This window comes from Chaetodon trifascialis, chromosome 6 (assembly GCF_039877785.1).
Source record: "Chaetodon trifascialis isolate fChaTrf1 chromosome 6, fChaTrf1.hap1, whole genome shotgun sequence".
Taxonomy (NCBI): Eukaryota; Metazoa; Chordata; class Actinopteri; order Chaetodontiformes; family Chaetodontidae; genus Chaetodon; species Chaetodon trifascialis.
In genome coordinates, this window is record NC_092061.1 from 13,356,485 (window position 1) to 13,379,703 (window position 23,219).

General features: G+C 43.0%; 3 protein-coding genes across 9 annotated transcripts in view; 2 read left to right on the forward strand and 1 right to left on the reverse strand.

Annotated features, from left to right (window-relative positions):
- fbxl17 (F-box and leucine-rich repeat protein 17) overlaps nucleotides 1–8,071 on the reverse strand; it is a 214,185-nt gene extending 206,114 nt beyond the window's left edge. Inside the window, exons 1-6 of the mRNA XM_070963623.1 lie at nucleotides 7,879–8,071; nucleotides 5,665–6,173; nucleotides 4,625–5,008; nucleotides 4,241–4,363; nucleotides 3,819–4,076; nucleotides 3,481–3,612 (exon numbers count right to left, since the gene is read on the reverse strand). Of these exons, the coding sequence (XP_070819724.1) occupies nucleotides 3,481–3,612; nucleotides 3,819–4,076; nucleotides 4,241–4,363; nucleotides 4,625–5,008; nucleotides 5,665–6,153 (1,386 nt within the window). The 5' untranslated portion in view covers nucleotides 6,154–6,173; nucleotides 7,879–8,071. The remainder of the gene's footprint in view (nucleotides 1–3,480; nucleotides 3,613–3,818; nucleotides 4,077–4,240; nucleotides 4,364–4,624; nucleotides 5,009–5,664; nucleotides 6,174–7,878) is intronic.
- A 928-nt stretch (nucleotides 8,072–8,999) lies between these two features.
- prxl2c (peroxiredoxin like 2C) lies at nucleotides 9,000–11,160 on the forward strand. The gene is made up of 6 exons (XM_070964931.1): nucleotides 9,000–9,194; nucleotides 9,603–9,671; nucleotides 10,097–10,150; nucleotides 10,236–10,341; nucleotides 10,439–10,573; nucleotides 10,664–11,160. Exons 1-6 carry the CDS (start codon nucleotides 9,012–9,014, stop codon nucleotides 10,792–10,794), a joined length of 678 nt encoding a protein of 225 aa, XP_070821032.1. The 5' UTR covers nucleotides 9,000–9,011; the 3' UTR covers nucleotides 10,795–11,160.
- Nucleotides 11,161–11,184: 24 nt separating this feature from the next.
- cdc14b (cell division cycle 14B) lies at nucleotides 11,185–23,089 on the forward strand. Of its 7 annotated transcripts, none has more exons than XM_070963626.1 (15): nucleotides 11,185–11,694; nucleotides 12,861–12,951; nucleotides 13,585–13,660; nucleotides 14,062–14,154; nucleotides 14,257–14,333; nucleotides 14,531–14,597; nucleotides 14,688–14,838; nucleotides 14,941–15,171; nucleotides 15,326–15,464; nucleotides 15,844–16,009; nucleotides 16,105–16,202; nucleotides 19,956–20,003; nucleotides 20,102–20,224; nucleotides 22,026–22,091; nucleotides 22,310–23,089. In XM_070963626.1, exons 1-15 carry the CDS (start codon nucleotides 11,586–11,588, stop codon nucleotides 22,347–22,349), a joined length of 1,575 nt encoding a protein of 524 aa, XP_070819727.1. In that variant the 5' UTR covers nucleotides 11,185–11,585; the 3' UTR covers nucleotides 22,350–23,089. The 7 variants fall into 7 exon arrangements, 5 of the variants coding, with proteins under 5 accessions (XP_070819727.1, XP_070819725.1, XP_070819729.1 ...); XM_070963624.1 differs by lacking the exon at nucleotides 22,026–22,091 and adding an exon at nucleotides 20,733–20,901 and having other exon boundaries at nucleotides 11,354–11,694; XM_070963625.1 differs by lacking the exons at nucleotides 11,185–11,694; nucleotides 22,026–22,091 and adding exons at nucleotides 12,405–12,705; nucleotides 20,733–20,901.
- Nucleotides 23,090–23,219: the final 130 nt, after the last annotated feature.

Consider the following 23,219-nt stretch of genomic DNA (forward strand, 5'->3'; position numbering starts at 1 on the left):
GATAAAGTTTTTTTTTTCTTTAAGAGAAAGGAAAAGAGAGTAGAAAAGTGCTTCCCCAGCAAAAATGTTTGCAGATTGCCATGTGCATTTAATTCAAAGGAACACTGGAGCAAAGTTACCGACATGGAGAGATGGGTGACAAGAGGTTTTTGCAGCTTATAGTTGGTCCACCAGTCGGTCTATGAAACTGACAGAACTCGGAGTTAAACTTTCAGGGCTGCCTCTCCCCCCTACGGCAAACTGAAGTGAGATGAGGAAAAGGGGAATTTGCTATTCTCAGAGCCTTTGCCCTTCGAGGTGGTGGAAGAGAACAGAATATGAATGTGGGAGAGAAGAAAACACTTCAGAAGATGAAAACAAGCCTTGAAAGGCAACTGGTGCAATATAACCAACTCTGGCATAAATACTGGATGAACGCCAATAAAGAATGCAGGGTGGATGTCAAAAGGAGTGGATCGCAGAGACACCGGCGTCACCTGCTTTTCACAAAACACACTCTTAGCCCAGGGTTATCTGTAGCCCTGGGCTGATTTGGCCCCGGGCTAACAAGCAATGACGGAGCAAGCGTCAATTTGTCAACTGTAAACAAAATTTGGAGACACTAGTCACTGCTGGAGACATCATCTGCATTGCATTAGCAACTTTCAACTGCCAAAAAAAAAAAAAGAAAAGAAACTGGTGTGCCCTTCAGTATGATAATCATGACAGGAATTTATGCGCTGTCCTTTAACTCTGCCTTTTACAATTAAAGGAACAGTGAGAAATGTCATCTTACATCATAGCACCAAACATGTATCCGCTCCAAAGTTTCTAAAACATCGCCTCAGCTAGCCAACACAGATTTAGACTTTGGGGTATAATACTATATGATATGCTGACAGGAGAGGCAAGAAACAGAGCAACATTAACGGAATTACTACTAACATTGTAAGTATTAAAAAAAAGTTATTTAACCATCTACAGAGCTGGATGTGGTCTTAACGCAGAGGAAAGGCCCTCTGGCATGGAACTGAAGCCACAGCTATGACAAGAAGGAGGAAAGGAAGGGCAGAAAAAAATGCATGTGTGTGCGCATGACAAAGAAAAAGGCAGAGGGCGAGTGGGAGACCACACAGAAACATCCTGCAGCAATTCAATTATTCAATTTTGTAGGAGGAGAGAGAGAGGGCAGATCAGAGCGAGTGAGAGGCTCATCCTCGTCTGTGATTGATTAGGAGGGACAGAGACAGGATCCTTGTACCGCAAAAGGCAGCAAAGAGGAGGGAAAATAAGAGGAGAGGAGGAGAGAAAAGAAGATGAGAGAAGAGGAAACAGGAAGAGAAAAAACAAGAGGAGAGAAGAGAGGAAACAAGAACAGAGGATAAAAATCAAGAGGAGAGGAGAGGAGAGGAGAGGAGAGGAGAGGAGAGGAGAGGAGAAGCCTTCACTTTTCTCTCCCATGACTGTGCAATTTATAGCACACTAACAACCAAAAAGCCCGTCTGGATGCCGTTTCCTGGATCAGCTCAAAGCCCACATGGTCCCAGAAGTGTTCACCCTCTCATTTTCATACACCTTTCAGAAAAGCCTTTTTCCACACGGCCTCAAACCCTTTTAGTTGGTCTATAAACAGCTGACCCAGGGTGAAAGAAGATCCTCGAAGTATAAACGGTTGAGTCACGTGTAAATTCTTTATGTGTAATACAATATTTATGATTATTACATTAATGCAACCTGTATAATGAGATCCACGTCTACATGAGTACGAAAGCAAAATATCAAATCCCATCTTTTAGCGTTGCATATATTTGCAAGACATTTACATATTTTTGGATCTCACAGAGCCATCACGCTCAGCCAGACTCATTCTGGGACTGTGCTTCCAACCCTTTTCCCACAAAGCAACAAAACACTTTCTTTTTCCTGAGAAGTTGGAGAAGAGAGCCTTAGGTAGTCTTTCAAGCTGTCAGAGAGAATAAATGGCCTCTGTGGAAAAATGGAAGTGTTTCTGGGTCGTCTTAATTCCTGGCAAACTTAATGACAATTTTAGGCCAAGCAACCAGAGCGCATAGACATAACAATTCCCATACAAGCTCGGCCCATTTCTCTGTGCTCTAATGACAGGAAGCTAAAATAACTGTGACAATCTCACGTCTGAAAAATGACTGTCTGAAATTGATACTGCCGAGCTGAAATGTTATCAGCTGCAGTATTAATCTCTCACCTAGTGGCAATCGCTAATTTCATATGCTATTAAGTTGATGAATGGGGTTTTAACAAACTGAGCTGTTGTTAACAACTTAAAGCGGTCTAATTCATCAAGGTCAGGATTACTTACGGACATGCAAAGAAATATTAGGAGAAAATAGTGCAAGAGCATGAGCGAGATCTAAATAAAAAGGGGTGAGAAACAGACATGCCAAATGACTATTTATGGTCTCTTTCTCTGTCAGAGTCTAATACTAATAGACAAATGTAGTAAAAGAGGATATGTGTTGGAGAAAAGCACAACTCAGCGGCAGTATGAAAAAGTCGTGGCTCACAAAAAGGAAGCAGCTTCTAGGTTGTTTTCAGAAATTGGGAAACAGTGACATCTAGTGGTGGTTTAGGGTAGTCCGCCAATGTCTTCTGCTGTGACTCCTGCTGTGATTAAACTGATTGAGACATTGGTCAGCAAACGTATGTGCACGTTCACATATTTTCATTCACAGAAGCATAGGGTGTTAATATGAACCAATCTTCAAGCATTAACCAGTTGCAGCAGTTTTAAAAAATATATGCAAATTTACAAAATAGGAATTTCCTAGACCTGACCACATCATGAGCCTGAGCAGTTATTTATTTTTATTTTTGGGGGGGCTAAATTCATTGAATTGGGGAAACTTGCAATAATTCTGATTATAATAATGATTTTAATTACAAGTATGCAGTTGTTGATCAAAAATATAAAATATTGACATGCATTTATTCTGACTGATGCTCGATTCTAAGGCTGCAGTTTTGTGTCTACGAGACAGTGTGTCCACCAAAAGGCAAACTATGATAGGGACTATCTTATGGCAGTCGCATACGTGTGTGCCAAAGCGAGTGAGTAAGCAGAAGAACAGAATGAGCAAACAGATGATTCAGAGGGGCTAAACAGAAGGAGAATAACTGAATAAATCTGTGTAGTAATGTAGACGTTTCCTGGCAATCCTCCAAGATGGCGGTGCATTTATTGGAAGAAGGTGCATCAGGGACAGGTTTGGGATACACATGTGCATGAATTCTTGGACTCCAACATCGCAGTAACCAACAGTAATCAGTAAAGCAATGCAAGAGACAGAGCCGTAGAGCATTGAAAATATTCTTATAAGATAAGACTAAATGAGATATATGCAAACTGGAAGATTTTCACACTGCCAAACAGACACACAGACACTTGGGCTGCTGTGCGAGCAGAAACCCTGAAGCAATCAGGGAGAAACAGCACAAATATGAGACAAGATTTGTTTGACTAACCAGTTTGTTCTCTTGCAAGTAGAGTCTCTGCAGTTTACGGCATCCTCTTGCCAAAGCCACCATGCCTTCATCCGTGATACTGTAGCATTGGCCCAAGTGGATGTCCCTCAGCTCACTGCAGTGCTCTCCCAACTATGCAAAAAAGGACAAATTATTGAGTATATGTAAGACTAAAAACTGAAAATCTTCACCCGAATATACTGGAATGTTACTAGTATTAAGACACTTTTCATTTGGGAATGAAAAAACACATGAGACACACACTACAGAAAACAAAAGATCCAGACATTGAAAAAAAGAGGCACTGGATCGCGTCCATTCTGGCTCTAAATGCGTACCTTCTTTAGTGCTTCATCCGTTAGTTTGTCCTGGTTGCCCACGTGCACCTTCACCAGCAGAGGGCAGTGTGTAGCCAAGGCCGACAGCGACATGTCACCAAGCTGCTTGCAGCGGTAGGCTGTGTACTTCTGCAGGCCTGGACAGTGTGAGGCCAGGGAGGACACACCATGGTCATGGACCCCTCTGCAATCTGAGATGTTAATCTCTGTCACGTTCTGCCTCCGAGAGGCTATTTTCACCAGGAGATCATCGTTTACCTGGGGAACACAGGAACACCGAGTCAGCTAAAAGAACAAAACTTTGTTAGTTCCGAAGGTTATTTGATCAGAGAAGCAGTTATCCGTCCTGTTGGCAAGACATTAAGGATTCATTCCAGCCAAGATAGTCTCAGACAAAAAAATGCACGGCTCTATGTGCTTACTTGTTGTAGGCCACTGAGGTCGATTTGCTTCCAGAACTGGAAGTCCAAGCAGAGGTCCCTCCAGTACTTACACACCAGAGAGGCACACAGACAGCGCTCCTTCACTGTCAAGTGGGAGAGCACCTGAAAGGAGGCAATGAGGATATGATGCACAAAAGAAATCCAGTCAGCATGCATGTTTCCTGCCCAGTGAAAGACACTGAACAACAAGTCAGTTGCGGTGACTCATTTGTCAAAAAAGGTGAGAACAATCGTTTTTACACAGCATATTTCCATTCAGTGTCAATCTTTTGGCATTTTAACATCTTTCAAAGTACCGAACCAACAGAAAAACATCAGGAAATGTAAGCAAAGAGCTTGTTTAACTCTTTGATGAACTCTGACCTTAAGAAGGATGGAGGAAGGCAGGTGGTTGATACTTAAGTGATCAGCAGCGTCAGAACTTCTCGCCTGGCAGTCGTCATAATGGTGCAGGCAACAGGGGGACGAGTCTGAACTGTGGGGCAAATCTGCATGAAGACCCAACCCGCAGCAGCCATCGGCAGGTGAGGAGGAAGAGGAGGAGGCAGAGGAAGAAGAAGCAGAGGAGGAGGAGGGAAGTGGACAGAGGGGAAGGTGGCAGTGGCCAGTTTCAGAGTTCGAGGCGGCCTCTCCCCCACCTCCTCCCACTCCTCCGTTCTCCAGCCCTCCGTCAGGGGCAGCGAAGGCGCAGCGTGGCTGCTTACAGGGGGTGCACCTCTGCACCTCTGAGCACTTCCTCTTACACACCTGCACCAAGAGACACAGACATATCAGACACAGGGAACCACATTTTCTTCAGGTACATCAAAGCAGATTTGACCAGAAAGCTTTAAAATAGAATCGCCCACATTATGAAACAATAAATCAACCCAATCTGTAAACAGATGCCCCTTTAATTGGCAAATGTCCACGATAAATCAGAATTTGCACTTGGGAATGAGCTCTTCCTTGAAAATTCTTACCAATTTCATATTAATTTCAAGTTATTTAAGCTCTTAGCAGATTGAAATTCTACCCTTTTTGTGTTGCATATTATTATTAATAACCAGGATGCCCTCATTCGGTTAAAGTCTTCGTCAAACACATTTCAGTCCATTTAATGATCTTTTAGGGGTAATGAACTACTATACATCAGTCATTGCAACAAATGGCTGTCAGTGGTGTCAAGCTTCATAATATTTTTCACTAATATTCTCCGGTCTTTAATAATTTTTACAGATCCTTCCACATTCATCTGGGGAGGGACAGATTTTTCTGGTAAAGTAACTAATGAGTTAGCAAACTTAGCAGCATCAATGGTAAATCATGGCTGTTAAGGCCATCTGCACAGCCTTGGGTCCGTGCTGTGTCTTCACCAGCTACAACATTTGGCATACTGGTGCTGCCCCTCCTCAGCTCCTTACCATCTCAGTGTAGTCGCTGGTGCAGCCAGGCACAGGTACAGGTATGGGCACAGTCACGGACACCCCAGCGGTTCGGAACAACGCCGGTGGTGGAATCAGTTTAGCAGGAACAGCTGATAAAAGACTCCTTCCTTGGCCTTCCCAGATAGCCAACTCCCGTGGTGACAACAGGAACTTGGAGCAGTCCTCGGGAGATGCGAGTGTTGCGTATCGCTCAGCGAGCTTTGAAGCAGCTGCTGCTCCGATGCCAACTCCACCCACACCAGGGACACTGATTCCTGTGATGCTGTTGTGACGGCACCCACTGCCGTTGACGCCGGCCTCCAAGTGGTCGCTGTCGTCGTCAAGACTGGTGGTGTTGCTGTGGACGATGAAGCAGAGCATGCAAGGCAGCTGCAGGAAACAGTTCCTCTTCTTCTTCTTCCTGTGATGCAACTTGCGCGTCCTCTTCTTCAGGCGGTAACCATTTTTCGAGAGAAGATGGCCCATATAGATGATTCAAGGAAACTCTGGAACAACAAGAGTCAATTCATTAGTTAATATATTATTCAGCAATATTCTTAAGACCTCGAGAGACTGGGTATAATTGCGCAGCCATTCATGCAAACACTTTGCCGAAATAAAATAATATAAAATTGGCAAAGTTATGACTTAAAGGACCAGCCTTTAAGAAAGACCTTTAAGTCGTTCTATCTATTAGTAGAATGTGGCAAGAATGCAATACAATATTCATATGTGTGTTTTCATTTGTGTTATTTTCATTTGAAAATAAGAGCTGTTGGGTTTTTTTGTTACTTAGTTGCAATCGGAAACCTCACTGCTAAATGCCGCTAAATCGCACACACTGGTCCTTTAAGTCAGAAAATATCAATGAAAAGAAGACAAACAGGCCTGACCAAGCAGCCGAGTTACTTTTACCAATTAACAGCTTAAATACCAAAGCCATGGTGGAGAAAAAAAGTAGCCTTATATAGTATATATCTACCCTTTCACAATAATTTTCCCATAAACCATTTTTTATTTGTCAATATCACTTTAATAGATGACACCTGCATCAACAAAAGAGGGAAGTTTCTCTGATAACAATATCCTCTGGAATAAAAAAAAATGTAATGTACATGAAAATACAAACGTGTGTTTTTCTCATCACTCTCCTTTGCTGTTCTTCAAACAAAGCAAATTATCTCTTTGTGTTCCCCCACACAGAGGGAGAGCTGGAGGAATAGTAACACAAAGAGGTATTTTCACACTAAAAGCGCTGTAACTGATTTGCCCGACTCAGACTGCTGGAGCCTCATATCATCTTCAGCCACACTTCAGAATGCACACAAAAAAGACTGTGGATACTAAAAGACTGTGGACACTGTCCCCCATCACTCACACCGGTGTCACAGAGAGATCCCTTCACAGACAGCATGGAGAAGAGGAACAACAGCGGCTGATAACATAATGACATGCGAGTATAGTGTTAAGATATACCTAAAAAAAAATGTGAGCTTATCTTTAAAATGTCAAGGACGGTCAGGATAGATCTATATATACTAAAACAGCTGGGAACGTATATGATGCTGCAAATAGACTGTCACCACACTCTTCTCTCTTTGTGGTAAACATCACAGCGGCACGCCAGCTTGGTATCACAACCAAATACAGTTCTTGTCTGTAAAAAGCAATTACATTAATATGCACAGCCTAAGCCTACAGTGCCGAGCACGACAAAGGAGCAGCCGTGCTTATCCCTCTGTCGAAAATATGTCACTTGTGTTATTTGTGTTGTGAATGCATTACTTATCGCATGTTAAAACCCTAATTGCCTCAGCTGGAGCACAAAACAGCAGCTCTGTTATTGTCACACTGTAGTCTAGCAAGGGAACAGCACCGATGCATCGTCTGCTTACTGACGAATGAAGAGATGTAAACAGTGAACAGGTGGTCATTTGTTTAGCTTTCTCACACACACACACACACACACACACACACACACACACACACACACACACACACACACACACACACAAAGTAGTCTAAACGTGATGGTTGCGGTTTGCCCGAAGTTGCGACAGCTTTGCGTCTAATATTTGCTCCAACTTAACAACACTGCTTAGAGAGAAAGACACGGTTGCATTGCTAACCCAGTTCAGCTTTCTGACAGGCTAGCTTGGTCCATCACTGGATGCTAAGTTAGCTGCAGACCCAACATGAAACATCTCTCACCACTTCACACGGTGCTCCCACACACCGGACGGTGCTCGCATAATACTGCTATGCTGCACGGTCAAGATGAGCGCTGACAAGTCCCGACAGGAGAGACGCGGACGCAAGAAACCCTGCTACCGAACTAGCGTTGTGTTTATCCAAACAGTGGCAGCCCTGGCTCTGCTGCTGCTGCTCTTGAGGACAACACTTCCGCACCGAGAGGGCAGCGGGAAGGAAGCCGACGAGGGCGATTCGTAATTCGTCGCGAGGACGGTGGTGGAAAGTGCTCTTATTATTGTTATTTAAATAGTCGCAAGTAAAGTAAAAGTGCTGCATTCAATATCTTAATGAAGTAAAACTACATTAGTATCAAATATACTTAAAGTACACTGGGTTATAGTGTTGCATTCATGTGTAAGCATCACTAATTTTGCATCTGCTTTATGTACTTGCATTAATATTCTGAATCTGTGTTTTAAACTAATGTTGTCAAATAAATGTAACGGAGTAAAAAGTAGAATAATGGTGTAGTCGACAGCAATTGTAAAGTAGCATGAACTGGACATACTTAAGTAAAGTACAAATACCTCAAAGTACTTGAGTAAATGCACCTTTTTGCATTCCATCACTGCAAGGGGGCTGGATGAACCTGCCTGCTGTAGGGCCTTGAGTCAAGTGCAGCCTGAAATGACTGTGGCTCCAGTATGGAGCATTACTAAAATTCACTCAGTATTATACTTCTTGAGCTGCATTAAGGGAAAGGCAGACTCTAATGTTTTTGGAGTTTGACCCATAGGGAATAAAAATGAGGAATATCAGCCTGTTGTGTCAACGTGCCACGCATAGATCCCAAAACTGCAAATGATTGTTTTAATTATAAAACTGTATAATGCAGAGCTGTTGTGGTCGCTGTACTGGTGTCATTTTCTGTTCTGCATTGAATAACACACCGCTACTACCAAGGCGAATGACACCGAAGTGTCATTCCCTCTCTCTCTTTCTCTCTCTTTCTCGATCTTGGACACACACACACACACACACACACACACGCACACACGAGGCATATGGGCGTGAATTTCCAGCCATCAGCTCTTCCACCCCGAGCTCAAACTCCCAAAATAGCAGCGCGACGTCAGGAAGCCTCAGAAAAAATGGCTGAAGTAGTCCCACCAATAACTCGACAAGTCACTAAAGAAAATCGGGAAATCGTGACCTGCTCTGTCGATATTCACCTTGAGGACGTCGAGGATTGCTTAATTTACGACCGACATGGAGCCTCTGTTCGGTTCAAGAAATTATATCAAGACAGGAAATCGGTCATAATTTTCGTGCGGGTAGGAGAAAAAACTTAACCTCTCCGTTGAGTCACAGGCTATGCTGCCTAAAGCTGTAATCGTAAACTCACCAGAGGCTCGGATTAAGTAGAATAAGCCTCGAAGGGTGTTTCTGTTCAAGGCATCACATTAGGTAACAGGTGAGCTTCAGGCTTGCAGGACAGATGCCTCCAAAACTTCCCATGCTATTGATGGAAACCAGGAAGAACGGACAGATCGTGTCTGTAGGTGAAGACAGAGAGCGAAACGTCCCATAGGTGCAAGACGAGAGTTTTCAAAACTAATATCTCATATTACTACAGCCTATTAACGAACTCTGTGTGTGTGTGTGTGTGTGTGTGTGTGTGTGTGTGTGTGTGTGTGTGTGTGTGTGTGTGTGTGTGTGTGTGTGTGTGTGTGTGTGTGCAGAGTTTCCTGTGCTACAGCTGTAAAGAATATGTGGAAGATTTGAGCAAAATACCTAAAGAAGCCCTGGAGGTAAGTCCTGATCCACGGCCATGAATGCACCGCAGGGTCGCACAACAGACTGCAAATCTGCAGTGGTGGAATGAAAGTACAGTAACTTTTACTCAAGCACTGTGTTTAAGTACAAACTCATGTATTTCCAAATGAACCCGTTCCTCTACAGGCTGTGGAAACTCTTCCACTTCTTAAACTGATCCTACAAACATATGATGATTTAAAAGAATATGATGCATTGTTGTAGATTAAACTACCCAACAGTACATCAGGTAGTTAAAATTAATGCAGCCTTAAACAACTCCAGCAGTAAAATGAAAGTATCTACCACCACTGCAAATTTGACATGCACGTCAGAGATAATACCCCGGTGGTAGCTTGCATAGGTGTCAATCTAAGTTATTGCTTCTGAGAAATCAGAAATTTACTGTGTGTTGTTGCAGGGTGCTGACATTAGACTGGTTGTGATTGGTCAGTCTGCTCACCAACACATAGAGGTAATTACTTTTGAGATTCTTATGCGTAAATTCAGTCTGCCATGCTTGTTCCTATTATGCTGATTCAGTTTCCAATCTCGTCTAGCCTTTCTGCTCACTGACGGGGTATCCTTATGAAATGTATGTGGACCCGGAGAGGTGCATTTATCAAAAGCTGGGGATGAAGAGAGAGGAGAAATTTACAGACTCAGGTAACGCAATACCGATACGAAGACACAAACCCAGCATATTGTGAGATGGTCATTAATGAAGATTTGCATATGTTTGTGTTTATGATTATGTACTTAGCCCACCCTAGTCCCCATGTGAAGTCTGGTATCTTTATGGGACAAATGAAGAGTATATGGAGGGCCGTGACTAGCCCTGTATTTGACTTCCAGGGTGACCTACATCAGCAAGGTGGAGCCATCGTTGCAGGACCAGGTAGCCTCTTTAATATCAGTACGTGCTCAATCGTAACTTCTCTCTCTGTCTTTGTTGTGTTAAATATTTCCCTTTTCCTCCCTCACACAGGCTCTCAAGTTCACTTTTCCCATTTTGACACAAACCGCCTGGACCACATGCCCATTAACTGGCTCCTGCAGCTCGCCGGAGTTCAACAGACTGTGGACTTCAGCGATAAGCCAAAGATCATCCACGTGTAGCTGGCCGGTCGCCTGAGAGTGTGCTTAACCCTACATCATCATCATCTGTTATTATTACATATACAGGGATTCTCATGTACATTTGTTTGCTTGTACAGACTGTGCTCTGAAAGTACAAGTTAGTGTGTAAGAGAGGTATGAATATATTACTGTTTTTTATTTAATTTTATACATTTCTACCTTTTCTATCAGTCATCATACCACTATGTCTTATGGTTGGTTGGGTGGTTGCATGGTTTATGTCTATGAAAACTTCATAACTGGTGCACACATGTTAGCAATTTGCCATATCAAGTCTTGTTACTATACTCACTTTCCTCATATCCACACTCTGCATTATACAGTAAGTAAAGTTTAATTGCTATTTCTTGGCTGCAGTTGTCTTTCGTCATGCTACCCACATTCACTCCTGGCCACAGCGCAGTCACATCCAGATGGGATCTTCTCAGCACAACAGGACCACACCATGTTATCTCTATACAGCTGCTGCCATTGAACAGTGAAGGGTGGGCACTGGACATCTAATCCTGATACGTCACATGCAGGGGATTCAGAAAGCACAAAACCTGCCCCTGCTCACAGACGTCACCGCCACCACAGAGGCAGGAGCAGGCGACTGTGCCTCGGCTGACACATATACAACACACATACGCACCTACCGACCATCAGCAGCGCAGGGGCAAGACATGCGATAATAACACAGCAACAGAACGGGGACAAGCCGCCGCACTGCGAGGCGGAGCTCTGCGGCAGCCGCTCAGGAATGTCCACCGTGCAGCCCTGAAGAGAAAATGAAGCGCAAAAGCGAGCGGAGACGAGCCGAGTGGAGGAAAAAGCGCTGTGCAGCTCACAGCAGCTCAGAGGCGGCGCCAAGCTCTGATGTTTACATGGAGATAACAGGTAAGGGGGTCTGCTGGATGAACCCTGTCAACTTTAAGCCCCAGTTTGCCAGTGTGTGCACACGCACAGGGCAGACCTGCGCAGCACAGCAGCGCGTTTCAAGTGACCTGGGTGTGTGAAAGTATGATTTTTTTTTTCAGCTTTTGATCTACGATGGCGACACCGTCTGTCCCTTTATCGTTAATGCACTGGGTTTGCGTCGACTTACCTCCGCAGCCTGTGCGCGAAATATACAATATTCGCGATGCAGTTTTGCTCTGGTGTTAAAGCAGGGCAATAAATTACAGTAGAACTTCACTTTTGTATGCATCGTCATGCTTTATGGACTGTGTGTGAGTTATAAATGTGTACAGAGAAGTCGAGTGTCATATATATATAATGCCATAAATGTCAGCCCACTGCCAGTCTTGTCCAGCAATAACTGTCACATCTTTTACGGCTTTTTCCTGCTTCTTCATCCCTGCGCAGCTCAAATCTGTGGGAGGGAGGTTCTTCGAAGTGAAAAATCACGAATTTGATTGACGGAAGGATTGTCCTAGCAAACGCCTGGGCAACGTTCCCGGGACCTATCATGTGTCTGATGTAGAGAACTTTAAACTGAAATGGGCGTGGTAGAACGTGACCGATAGGCCCTTTATCCAATTATGTAGCTCGCTGCATCTGTCGCAGCCAGTAGTATCCCGCGAAATATCGTGGGGGAGGAGTCGGGCGGAGATCATTTTTAGCAGAGTGCGTACTTGCACACCAAACTCCCTCTCGCTTCTCTAGTGGTAACTTTCTTCTGTCGAAGAGCTAAACCACGCACAAAAACGTTTTTCTTGTAACGTTAGGTTTTTAAGTTATAGTTTTTAACTTACTTTTTTAAATCTCTGTTCGCAATTATCAGTGCAAAATTTACTTACTCTTGGTGAAGAAAATCAACCTCGTATGTTTCCCAAAGCGTCATGTTCAAAACTGTGAGCAAGATGACCGCGGACGACGTTTCGTCAAGATGCATTGAGTTTATCGAGGGTAAGTAACGAGAAATGGCGTAAAATAAGTAGTTGTCGACAGAGAGGAGCTAATTTGGGGGAAATGAGAGACAACAGAAGTATGTTTGCATGACAAACGCAAGTAACTGTTCTTTATGTTGTCGCCCTACCCCCCTCCCTCCCTCCTCCCTCCAGATCAACTGTATTTCGCCATATTAAAGCAAAAGATCAAGAGCACAGCCGAACAACACTGTTTCTGCATAGATGAAGAGCTTGCATATGAGAAGTAAGTCATTAGTCTAATTCCACCTTTGCATTTTGAACAGATCTGGTTTGATGGTTATTGTAGTTTAAATGGGCCCACAGTGCTGGTGTGAGCAGCACATCACTTCATCAGTCAATCTAGTTCTGATTGCAGAAGTTGCAGAACATATTTCTTAATAATTTCTTACAATTAAACGTTTTGTAGCTTAAAGGTCACGTCTCTCTTGCTAGAAAATACCCTTTTTAACTGCTGGAGGAGATGCATGTAACCACAACTGTACTGGAAATGAAAGAAAATAAAACAGATAAGAGCACCATGCCACAGTCACAGTTGTAGAGATTGCAGCAGAGGGCATGGATGTTGTTAGACTGGCCTCAGGAGAGAGGGCACGATTGACCTTTCAGATCCATTTTTGTGCTAGTGGTACAAAAAAAGACCTCGTGTCTTTGCAGTGTTTTGTCCTCCTCTGACTGACCGACTCTTGCATCAAATGCCTCCAAATATAGTTTTCACTCTGTCAGTGTTTTTACTCTTTCAGTCAGAGGTAGCTGATTCTTTCTAGTGAAACTTCCCTAGAGACCGTAGCGGGTTGCATAAATAGCCACTCTGACACTCTTTCATCTTCATCCTCGTCTTCTTCCCTCCCTCTCTCAGCTTCTATGCGGACTTTGGTCCCCTTAACCTGGCCATGTTTTATCGCTTCTGTTGCAAGCTGACAAAGAAGCTCAAGGTAAAGTAAACCGTTGCTGCTCTTAATTGCACTTCCTGGAAAAGAGTTTGGGAAGCAAAACCCAGGTTAATCAGTATCTGTTTATACCTGCAGTAGATAGGAAAAATAAGGTAAAAGTTTTTTGCACGGCGATTAGCGATTCATGTCAAGTATTGAAATGTCTCTCATGTCCCTGTTTTGAGTCAAGGCTGTTGGACACAGATGATTCAGCCTCTCCAGCTCTGTTACATAATGTCTCGTGTTGATTGTCCAAACTTAGTCCTTATTCTTGAGGAATTTACAGTTTTACCAAGCCATTACAGATTTAATGTCTCCATTTGATATTATATATTTGTGTGTCAAATGAATCCATAAGGTGTCACATGTCTGATCACACTGTTACTATTAATGTCTTTGCACAGTCCATTACACTCTCAAGGAAGAAGATTATATTTTATACCTGTGGAGATCAAAAGAAACAAGTCAATGCTGCCTACCTAATCGGATCATATGCGGTAAGTGGTGTACAAACGCATTCGTGTGTGACCTGCAGCTTTTGAAATTATATCAGCGTGTAATACAAGAAGCACTTGCTGATTGGACTCTTGTATTTAAAGGTGATGAATCTAAACATGATGCCAGAGGAGGCCTACAGTCTGCTAGTGTCGAGGAATTCAACATATATTCCATTCAGGTAACAGATTGCTATCACTGCACATATCTGTCATTGATAAACTGCAGCTTCGGCTGGGCACGATCAACATTGTTTATCTGTTTATTAATTTAATCTGTTGAAAAGGGTAAAGTACTCATGGAAATCAAAACGATCTTAGTATGTTGTGCTGATAAACGCTCTTTGACTATTTTATTTATTCATATTTTTTGTTTCAGAGATGCTTCGTTTGGAACCTGCATGTACAATCTGAACATCTTAGATTGCCTTCGTGCCATTCACAAGGTACGTCTTCTTAAGATTTATTTATTTTCTCTGTCTTCCCTGCTGTGTCATGCCTCTAATGAAATTAACTCCCTCTCAAACATCCACCAGGCTCTGCAGTACGGCTGGCTGGACTTCTCTAACTTTGATGTGGAAGAATATGAGCACTATGAAAGGGCAGAAAATGGTGACTTAAACTGGATAATCCCAGGAAAGTTCCTCGCGTTCAGTGGGCCTCATCCGAAAAGCAAAATAGAGAATGGTAAGTTTCTGGTGCACCTTCAACAAAAAAGAAAAAACAACAATGTCTAACCTCATTTTTACATTTCCCAAACTCAGCGGAATGTGTTTTCTCTTGCCTTAGGGTACCCTCTGCACGCTCCAGAGGCCTACATCCCATACTTCAGGAATCATAACATCACCGCCATCATCCGACTCAACAAGAAGATGTACGATGCCAGGCGGTTCACAGAATCTGGCTTTGAGCATCACGATCTGTTCTTTGTGGACGGGAGCACACCTAACGACTCCATCGTCAGGAAGTTCCTCAACATTTGTGAGAATGCTGAAGGAGCCATTGCTGTCCATTGCAAAGGTCAGATTTCTGACCTACATTTACACTGAAAGAAACGTTATTTGGTCAGACATTTCTGGCTGATCGTGGTTTGGTTTGAAGCTCCTTAAACTGCGCTGAGTATGTGGTTTCTTGCACAATTTCATGTCACGCCCACTTTTTTTCCCCCCTTTAGCTGGTCTGGGGAGGACTGGCACTCTGATTGGCTGCTATATGATGAAACATTACCGCCTGACTGCTGCAGAGGCCATTGCCTGGATACGGATCTGCCGGCCAGGGTCCATCATTGGACCTCAGCAGAACTTTGTGGAAGAGTAGGTGTTTACTGAAGCAGTGTCACTAATTTCAAATCTTAAGTATTTCTCTATCATATGCAATGAAATTATTTACCAAGACTGTAAGAGTCAGAAACTTTGCCTCATCAGGATTCATCAAATTTTACCAAACAAGCTTCAAACCAGCAAGGACAAAAACAGAAATCTTTCATGGGAAACAGGAGCTATTAAGCAGAAATTGTGTGTTTGTGTGGGACCCGTATAGCAAGATGCTGATTAAGAAAACAGGCTTCTGTATCATAGGACCTTCATGTGGGGGCAGATCTGCTGAGAACTGAGAATAATAATGGTGGTGGCAGTTTGGCAGGAAAAATTAGTTGATTTTTTTTTCGTGGCTCGTTGAAATTTTGTTCATCAGGAAGCAGAACAGTCTGTGGGCAGAGGGAGATGTCTTCCGGGAGAAGATGCTAAATGAACGAGAGAACGGCAAGATGGCCGTGACCAGGATCCTGTCTGGAGTGGACGACATAACCATCAACGGGAGCAACAAGAACAGGACGTCCAACAAAGAGGAAATGGAGCTGGTGAGTTTTGAAATGCAGCTCTCAGGTTCAGAGTGTGCTGCATGTTTTTAACCTCCCCTTTGTCTATTCATTGTTTTTTTTTGTTTGTTTTAAAGTATAACGATGAAGAGGAGAGAAACGGTCTCACGCAGGGAGATAAACTGCGCGCCCTGAAGAGCAAGAGGCAGGCGAGATCGTCCTCAGGTTCTCTATCGTAAGTTCCCAGGCAGCCTGCAAGTGCCATCATGCATCACGCCGACGTGTCTTAGTACTGAAAAATGAGCAGTGCCTCTCCTCGACTGTCCCTCGGACCACTACACGTGTACAGCAGTGTTTTTCAAATCATAAGTAACTTATGATTTGAACGATTAGGATTTCATAATGACCAGGAAGTTTGATGAGCGTTCTCCTTTCCTCAGTGTTTATTCAGTGTAGTCAGCTGTCCCTTTGTGTCAGGTTGGCTAATCAGTTAGCGCTGCTCTTCTTTACCCACACATGGCGATTTTCATCCCAATATCATAATCTCTGAGTGAAGGAGCCAGGCAGCAACCACCTCCTTCTCCCTGTCTGTAATATTTCAGTAACTCTGTCTCTGTGTCCTCTTCAGGTTCCTTTTCATTAAATCACATGCAGATCAAGTGTAATATAAGTCATCCCATTTTCATCTCTGATCAGCGAGTCGAAGTAGTGGGTCAAATATTAAGGTGACAGAGTTGTTGGGAGGGCTGGATTGGAGTTATCTGATACACAATCTTCCAGAAAAAACATTTTTCTTGAAGGCTGGATTTAGAGAGGCACAAAGATGTGGGTGTTAAAGATACGATCTCTGGATTTGTTTTACTGCATGTTTGGTAAGCTCTAAATTGGCTTATTCAGTGGTGCAAGACTGTGGAGGTATATTAAAAGAGGACATCAGTGCCCATAGCACCTTGTACCAAAGCTCCATGCTTGAAAAAATCTCAAAACAACATTATACAGAAGAAATAAACAAATGAAAAAGTGTGCATTGGACTTCAGGCTTAAACCAGGTGAATGAAGGCAGCAGAACTGACCTCAATCAGAGTTGAAGTGATGTCAGGTCGTGGGGTGGGAAGCACAGTCACTGCAACCCAGAATGATGCTTCAGTGATGCTGAACACCTGAAGTGGGAGAATCAACGGTTAAACATTTGGCAGGGTCTCTTTCTCTGCAGGTCTGTGCTCTGCAGTGATGAAAGTGCACTCTCACAGCTTGGCAGCCGTCAAGTCTGAAACAGATTCGGTTTGGAAATGTCAAACAAAAGAAAAGATATAGAGCAGAATAAAATTAAACAGTACCACAAGTTCAATTCCAAAACTGTCACTATGTCAAGTCATTGTGACTCTTTGTTGTAAACATAAGGCCAGCTGGTTCTCTTTGCTTCCCTGTTACTTCCTAAATAAATAAAGCCCACTTCATTTGTGCCCATGCAAATCAAGCCGCGGGAGGTTGGGTGTCAGCATGGCTGAGGATGGTTGACTGGCCGCTGCCCATGTACCCATATGGCTTTGGCTTTTGTTGTCCCATGTCAGGCAGGTGGTAGTGTTCTGCTGCAGCCTCATGGGCGCGGTGTGGCCGATGTGTTGCCTGCCGTTGAAAAGATAGCAGAGAGAGGCAGAGAAAGAGTGGGGAGAGGAAAAACAGAGAGAGGATGTGAGGTTTTGTATGATGGAGGTAAGTGCACGTCACTTCCTTTCTAGCTGACATCCTCTTCCTGTAGGAATGGCTGCTATGCCAGTGAACGGTATGGCTGACCTGAAGTTGTCCTTTTTTTTCTTTTTTCTTTTTTGTCTTCCCTCACTGGATGATTATGGTGTGAAGTGGATATGCACTTAGTGGATGCAATGCTTTTATACGCCTTTCATTATCTGCCTCTCATGGACACACTGAACTGCTTTGATATCGAGGCTTATCCGAGATATCCTGTGAGTTACAGTGAAGCTCTCAAGTTGAGCCTGCTGTACTTGTTAACAACAGCACCAGTTATTCAACTAATCACGGTTTTATGCAAGATCTGGATTAGTTGAATTAAATGTTTTAGTGCTTGGCTTGCACTACTGACTCTGCACTTCTCAGGAAAGAAACAACTGGTAAGGGCGGCTTGGTCCACATTCTGTTGTGCAGTAGGTACTTTTTTATCTTCAGGTAAACTAGCTCACTTACCTGCTCAACCAGTCAAGCTGTAGCCATTTTTGGAAACTGCCAATAGGATGTTAGAGTGATCTTTGACTGAGGTGTTTTGAGTTTTTAAAACGGTGTTGTTGGGATGGTAAATTCCTCCCGATCCTCATCCTAATACAAAGCATATAAAACTACATATGTCAGCGTCTGAGGAGGTAGCGAGATGAAAATGGGTACTTATCTGTTCTCAGGAGGGAGTCAGGGCAGAAAGGAGATGTGCTTGCACTTCTGGCCATATACCTTATCAGGGTATGCGTTGCTACGCAAACATCTAGCTTCCAGCAGAACTTCACCATCTGGCTCCACTGTTTGTTTTATGATGTAACACTGAGGCGCATGTTGAATTCCAGTGACGTTTAGAACGAAGATTATATGAAAACTTTTCATCTTTTCTGCCTTTTTTCATGCATGGCAACAGGCATGAAACCCTCAGACATGCATGCATGGACATGCCTCTATGTTCGATCTATGTATGTGTCTAACATGTAATTAATGTTGGGCCGGGTTCATTGTCAACTGCCTGTTGTTTTTCCATTGCTTATGTGACTGGATCAGTGTACACGTACCATGGGAGCTTTTTAAATGGTCTGCTTTTGTAGAACAAAATTTGATCATGGATACTTTTTCCATTTTTAGACTTGTTTTTGTGAACAAAGTTGAAGCTCGACAGACATATTGGCAGACTGGTATCAACCATTTAGCTTTTGTGTAAAAATGGAAAATCAACCAGTATATTATCAGCTTTTTAAACTCTCAAATATCTTTAAGTACTTCAAGGTTCCCACATCAGTCGGGTTCTTAGTATACAGCAAAGTGCTCACACATCACAGCGAGTGAAGAACAAAAACTTGCTGACTGGCACTGTTGGATGCGAGGCTCTCTGAAAGGTATTTCATCTAATCCAGTCCCAGTGGAAAAGCAGAACATCAGAGGCTTTGTGTCCTGCCTGGACGTCTCTTGTCTCTCCTTCCTTTTTTTCCCCCCCTTTTTTTCCGTTTGCTCTTGTTGTTGGATTTGTCCTCCTTTCAGATGGCTGGTAGCCATGCTGCTCTCCTCCCTGTGTAGCCTTGCCCTGTGGTGGATTGTGTATGGCTTCCCTTCTTCCATCCTGCATTTCTGTATAGACGGGTTAGGATTTCAATGAGTTCTACCGCCCGTCAGCCCCCCAAAAAACCTGTCCTGCCCCCCTTCTGGAGCTCTAACTGAGAATGCTGTAAGTGAGACACCAGTCTCTTTTTTAATTCCCAAACCAAATCAGAAATTTGTTCAAAATCATCCTCTTGTTACTTTATTCCTTCTGTAAGCACAGTAAGCTTAAAGCTGATGAGCAGAGCCAGTTAAAAAACATCCAAGGCCTCTGCCTTGTTTCCATTTTCTGTTCATAATGATTCTGTTCTTATCATCCTGTCATCTTTAAACATCATGCTTTGCTGGTCATTGTGTGGACTGCAGTGCCTGCGGTTAAATTTAAACCCTGCCAGACAGTTAAGCCTTCTGTACCTTTGTGAAAAGGAAAGTCAGGTCCCTCTTAAGCTGTTTAGTGCCACCCTGTGGCTTTTTCTGGTACTGTCTTGGCTTTACTAATCCTACCTGGCTGCTGACGCTGTGATAATGATCTGTGCACAAGTGCCATACTGTCAGAGTTTTAAAGCCATCTCACTCATCTCCATACAGTCTCTGCCTCCAGTCCTGTCACCTTTCTCTCAGATCTCTTAATATATAAAATTAAACCACAATTTTCACTGTTGTGTTACTTGTGTTTTCACAGACAAGAAGAGAATAAGATTCACACCCGGTCATCATCACAGTCCCTCAGGTAAAGTTTGCAGCCCCCACACACACACACACCACATGCATACTTGCACTCTGAAATTAGACGTGGCTCACGCTAATGAATGGCTGTCTCCTCTGCAGCACGGTCATCCTGCAGGCCAGTGTTCAGGGCTGCAAGACCGGCGTTAACCCTTTGGCTCTGTCTGACCACTCAGACAGCAGGAAGAGGACCAGAACCTCACTGCCTGGTTCTGTAGGAGGAAGGTCAGTGGCTGTTTTTTTACACTTGAGCAACACAAGAAATAAAAGGGGCAGTGCTACTTATCCAGAGAGACATCAGGTCATCATCATCAGCTTTTTTTGTGTCTCTGCTTAAAGACAAAAGAGATCAGTAGCAGCTCTGATTGAAAGTAGGAAAATACGCATTTAACTTCTCTAAAGATGAATGACTGCTCTGAGTTAACTAAATACTCTATACATTAGAAAATGTAACAGAACTGGATGAGTTTGTTCAGTTGTTATTTTGTCAAATTAACAAAACTGTGTAAGAATTATTAAGCCCTCAATTGTTTTCCGTTGTTTAAATATTCGCCCCTTTTTCCATTTATTTCATTATCCAGGACTGTGCTGAATTGATGCCATGTTTACTACATTAAATTCTGTTTGGATGTGTTTTCTGTGAAGCTGACACTCAGATGAAAAGCAACCAAGAGGCTATAGCCACTCATGGGTCCTTGTGGAGTAAATTAACAGCGTCCCTTCTCTCTGCCAGCTCCCTGTGCCACACCAGACTGGTCAGGTCCCTAGGCAACTTGCATGTAGTGGCTGGCGACAGAGACGCAATGATTTGTGAGCCATGTGGCAGCCATAGAGACACAACCAGTGCCACAGCCAACACAGGCACTCTCATCAACTTAAACATGGCCCAGGTCCACCTACAGGCAAGCTCCCTCAGACTCACTCTGAGCCATATGGAGACTTGGGCAGCATTTGCACACAAACAGAAATCCACTTTTCACCCATGAGTTTTCTTTGCACATATGCTCACTATGCTGCTCAAACAGGACAAGTCATATTTCAATGGTTTCTCCTCCGTTTTGGCAGCCGTAGCATGAGCAGATCTCTGTTAAAGATCACTACATTAGTGTCTGTGTAAATCCAGCCAAAATCCAGAGGCTCAGTGCTCTCCCTTTCTCCTCTTAATGCTCAAGACAGACCGTGCTTGTATCATAATCACTTAATGTACTTAGGCTGGGATGCATCAACACGGATTAAATGCTTAAAGAAAATCTAATTGTGGTTTATCAGCAAATTCTTTTCAATCTGATCTTTAACATAATTATGAATAAGTAAGATTCAATGTAGATGTCACTTTTTATCATTTGACAGCTGAGATGTCTGCAGGGCAGTGTCTCTGAGGGTGTTTTTGCAGAAGTTACTTTTCCTGCTAAATCATGGAAACCTTTAACAACGGTTTCAGTTGTTATCTCTTATCTTTGGATTTACGCCGGCAGGGTAAACCATTATGTCAAAATTGGAACAGAAGTCAGGAATTTTAAAATATTTCTTGCTATTTTCCAGCTTGCTGCTTTTGTTTTTTGTATTGCTAACCAGTTAAAAAAAATCCTTACCATGCTTTACATTCAACATAGTCGATTTCAGATGTAGTTAACTAAACTGGTTGTCTGTAATCTTAATTTAAACCATGCTGTTGCACCCCAGCCACAGTTCCTCTGTACTTATATGTTGTACTAACATTATGTATAGCCTGATATTGTCCAGGACTAACATTCAGTGAATCCGGCCCTGCTTATGCTCCACTGTGAGGTCGCCAAATGAAATTCCACCCGCCTCAGTCTCCCTGCTGCTTCTTTCTACTGCTGTCCTTGCATGTTGTCTAAGAACAGGGGGTTTCAGAGGACGACTGGCTATAGCTTCTTTGGACTCTGCTGCTCACTGTGTCTTCTGCCTCTGTGTCCATGTCTGCATCCTTTACTGGTGTCAGTCTTTAATGTTTTTATCTCCTTTCTCTTTCCTTCTCTTCTACATTTCTCACATGCAACAGACGCACTGTCTCCAGAGGACGTAAAGCTCGCAGTTCTTTGCAATCCATTCGATTTTCCAGGCTATGGTATCTGTCTCCTCTTCACTTTCTGTGCTACATTCACTGTATTTTCTGTTATCAAATGGCTTTTTTGTAATTATCCGTAATGAATTCTTACAGGCATGAATGATTTGTGTGCGTAAACATTGACTGTGTGAATGAACAAATGTAGACTGATTAATATTGCAGTGTAAATCAACAAAATCAGCCCCTGTTAACAGTCACTTTGCCTTTGTTTTCTTTAGTCACTCCATTCCCAAAGCTAGAGCTCCTCTACTGCGGTGAGCCTGTGGATCTGGAAATCCTGACAAGTTTTACACGAAATCCAACTTCTACACAACCGTACTACTCATTCAATGGATTTTTAAGTTTCAGAAAAGGGTTGGAACAAACTTTAATGTGATGTGTAAATCATTTATACTAGATCGTTTGATTACAAGTTCTTTTACCTGTAAGGCACTTTGGTTTTTATATTTGTAACAGCATCATGAAACAAACTGGTAGTTTTAATCATTGTCTGGTTGTTCCTCCTTAACTGAGCATGCAGTAGCAAACATCAGATTGGACCCGCAGCTATCAGACTGGCATGTGAATGTGTGACTCCAAGCACTGTGCAGCAGATATACTGGTTTTATAAGACGGGAGGTTCTTCAGATTGAAAGATTTGTCGATGGATGTGGCCGGGAGCTTGGAATAAAAACCTGCTCTGGGGTGTTAGTCGAGCCTCTATCGACGAGCAGTCTATACAATACCGTGCATATTTGTACCTCCATTCTCAATATCTGGCTTGTCTTGTCATTTATCTGTGAAGCTTTTCTGCTACTGTATTTCAAGACTGTAAATATGTCAACATTTGATATACTCAGTTTGTATTTTTTAAATATTTTGTACTATGTTTAAATCATGCTAGGTAATAAGTCAATGGTCCTGATGGGGCCTTGTCTAACTCATGTTCATAATCCACTGAAGACACTTGCTTGAAGCACATAGAATCACACTTTTTAAATAAATGTACTCCAAGTATATCTCTGGCTGTTTTTGTCCCGTACGCTGAATATACCAAGACGCATTTAAGGCAGCATGAAGCTGACCTCACTGTGATAACACGTACACATTTTTTGATAAAACAAGATGTTAGTTTTCATGCAGACTCAC

What these genes read in the sequence shown, in the direction of transcription:
- prxl2c (XM_070964931.1), top strand. Translation starts at nt 9,012, where the DNA reads ATGGCTGAAGTAGTCCCACCAATAACTCGACAAGTCACTAAAGAAAAT. An exon ending in CTGCTCACCAACACATAGAG is followed by an intron (nt 10,151 to 10,235) that starts GTAATTACTTTT and finishes AATCTCGTCTAG; the next exon opens with CCTTTCTGCTCACTGACGGG. An exon ending in AGCCATCGTTGCAGGACCAG is followed by an intron (nt 10,574 to 10,663) that starts GTAGCCTCTTTA and finishes TCCCTCACACAG; the next exon opens with GCTCTCAAGTTCACTTTTCC.
- cdc14b (XM_070963624.1), top strand. Translation starts at nt 11,586, where the DNA reads ATGAAGCGCAAAAGCGAGCGGAGACGAGCCGAGTGGAGGAAAAAGCGC. An exon ending in GCCTTCGTGCCATTCACAAG is followed by an intron (nt 14,598 to 14,687) that starts GTACGTCTTCTT and finishes AACATCCACCAG; the next exon opens with GCTCTGCAGTACGGCTGGCT. An exon ending in CAGCAGAACTTTGTGGAAGA is followed by an intron (nt 15,465 to 15,843) that starts GTAGGTGTTTAC and finishes TTTGTTCATCAG; the next exon opens with GAAGCAGAACAGTCTGTGGG.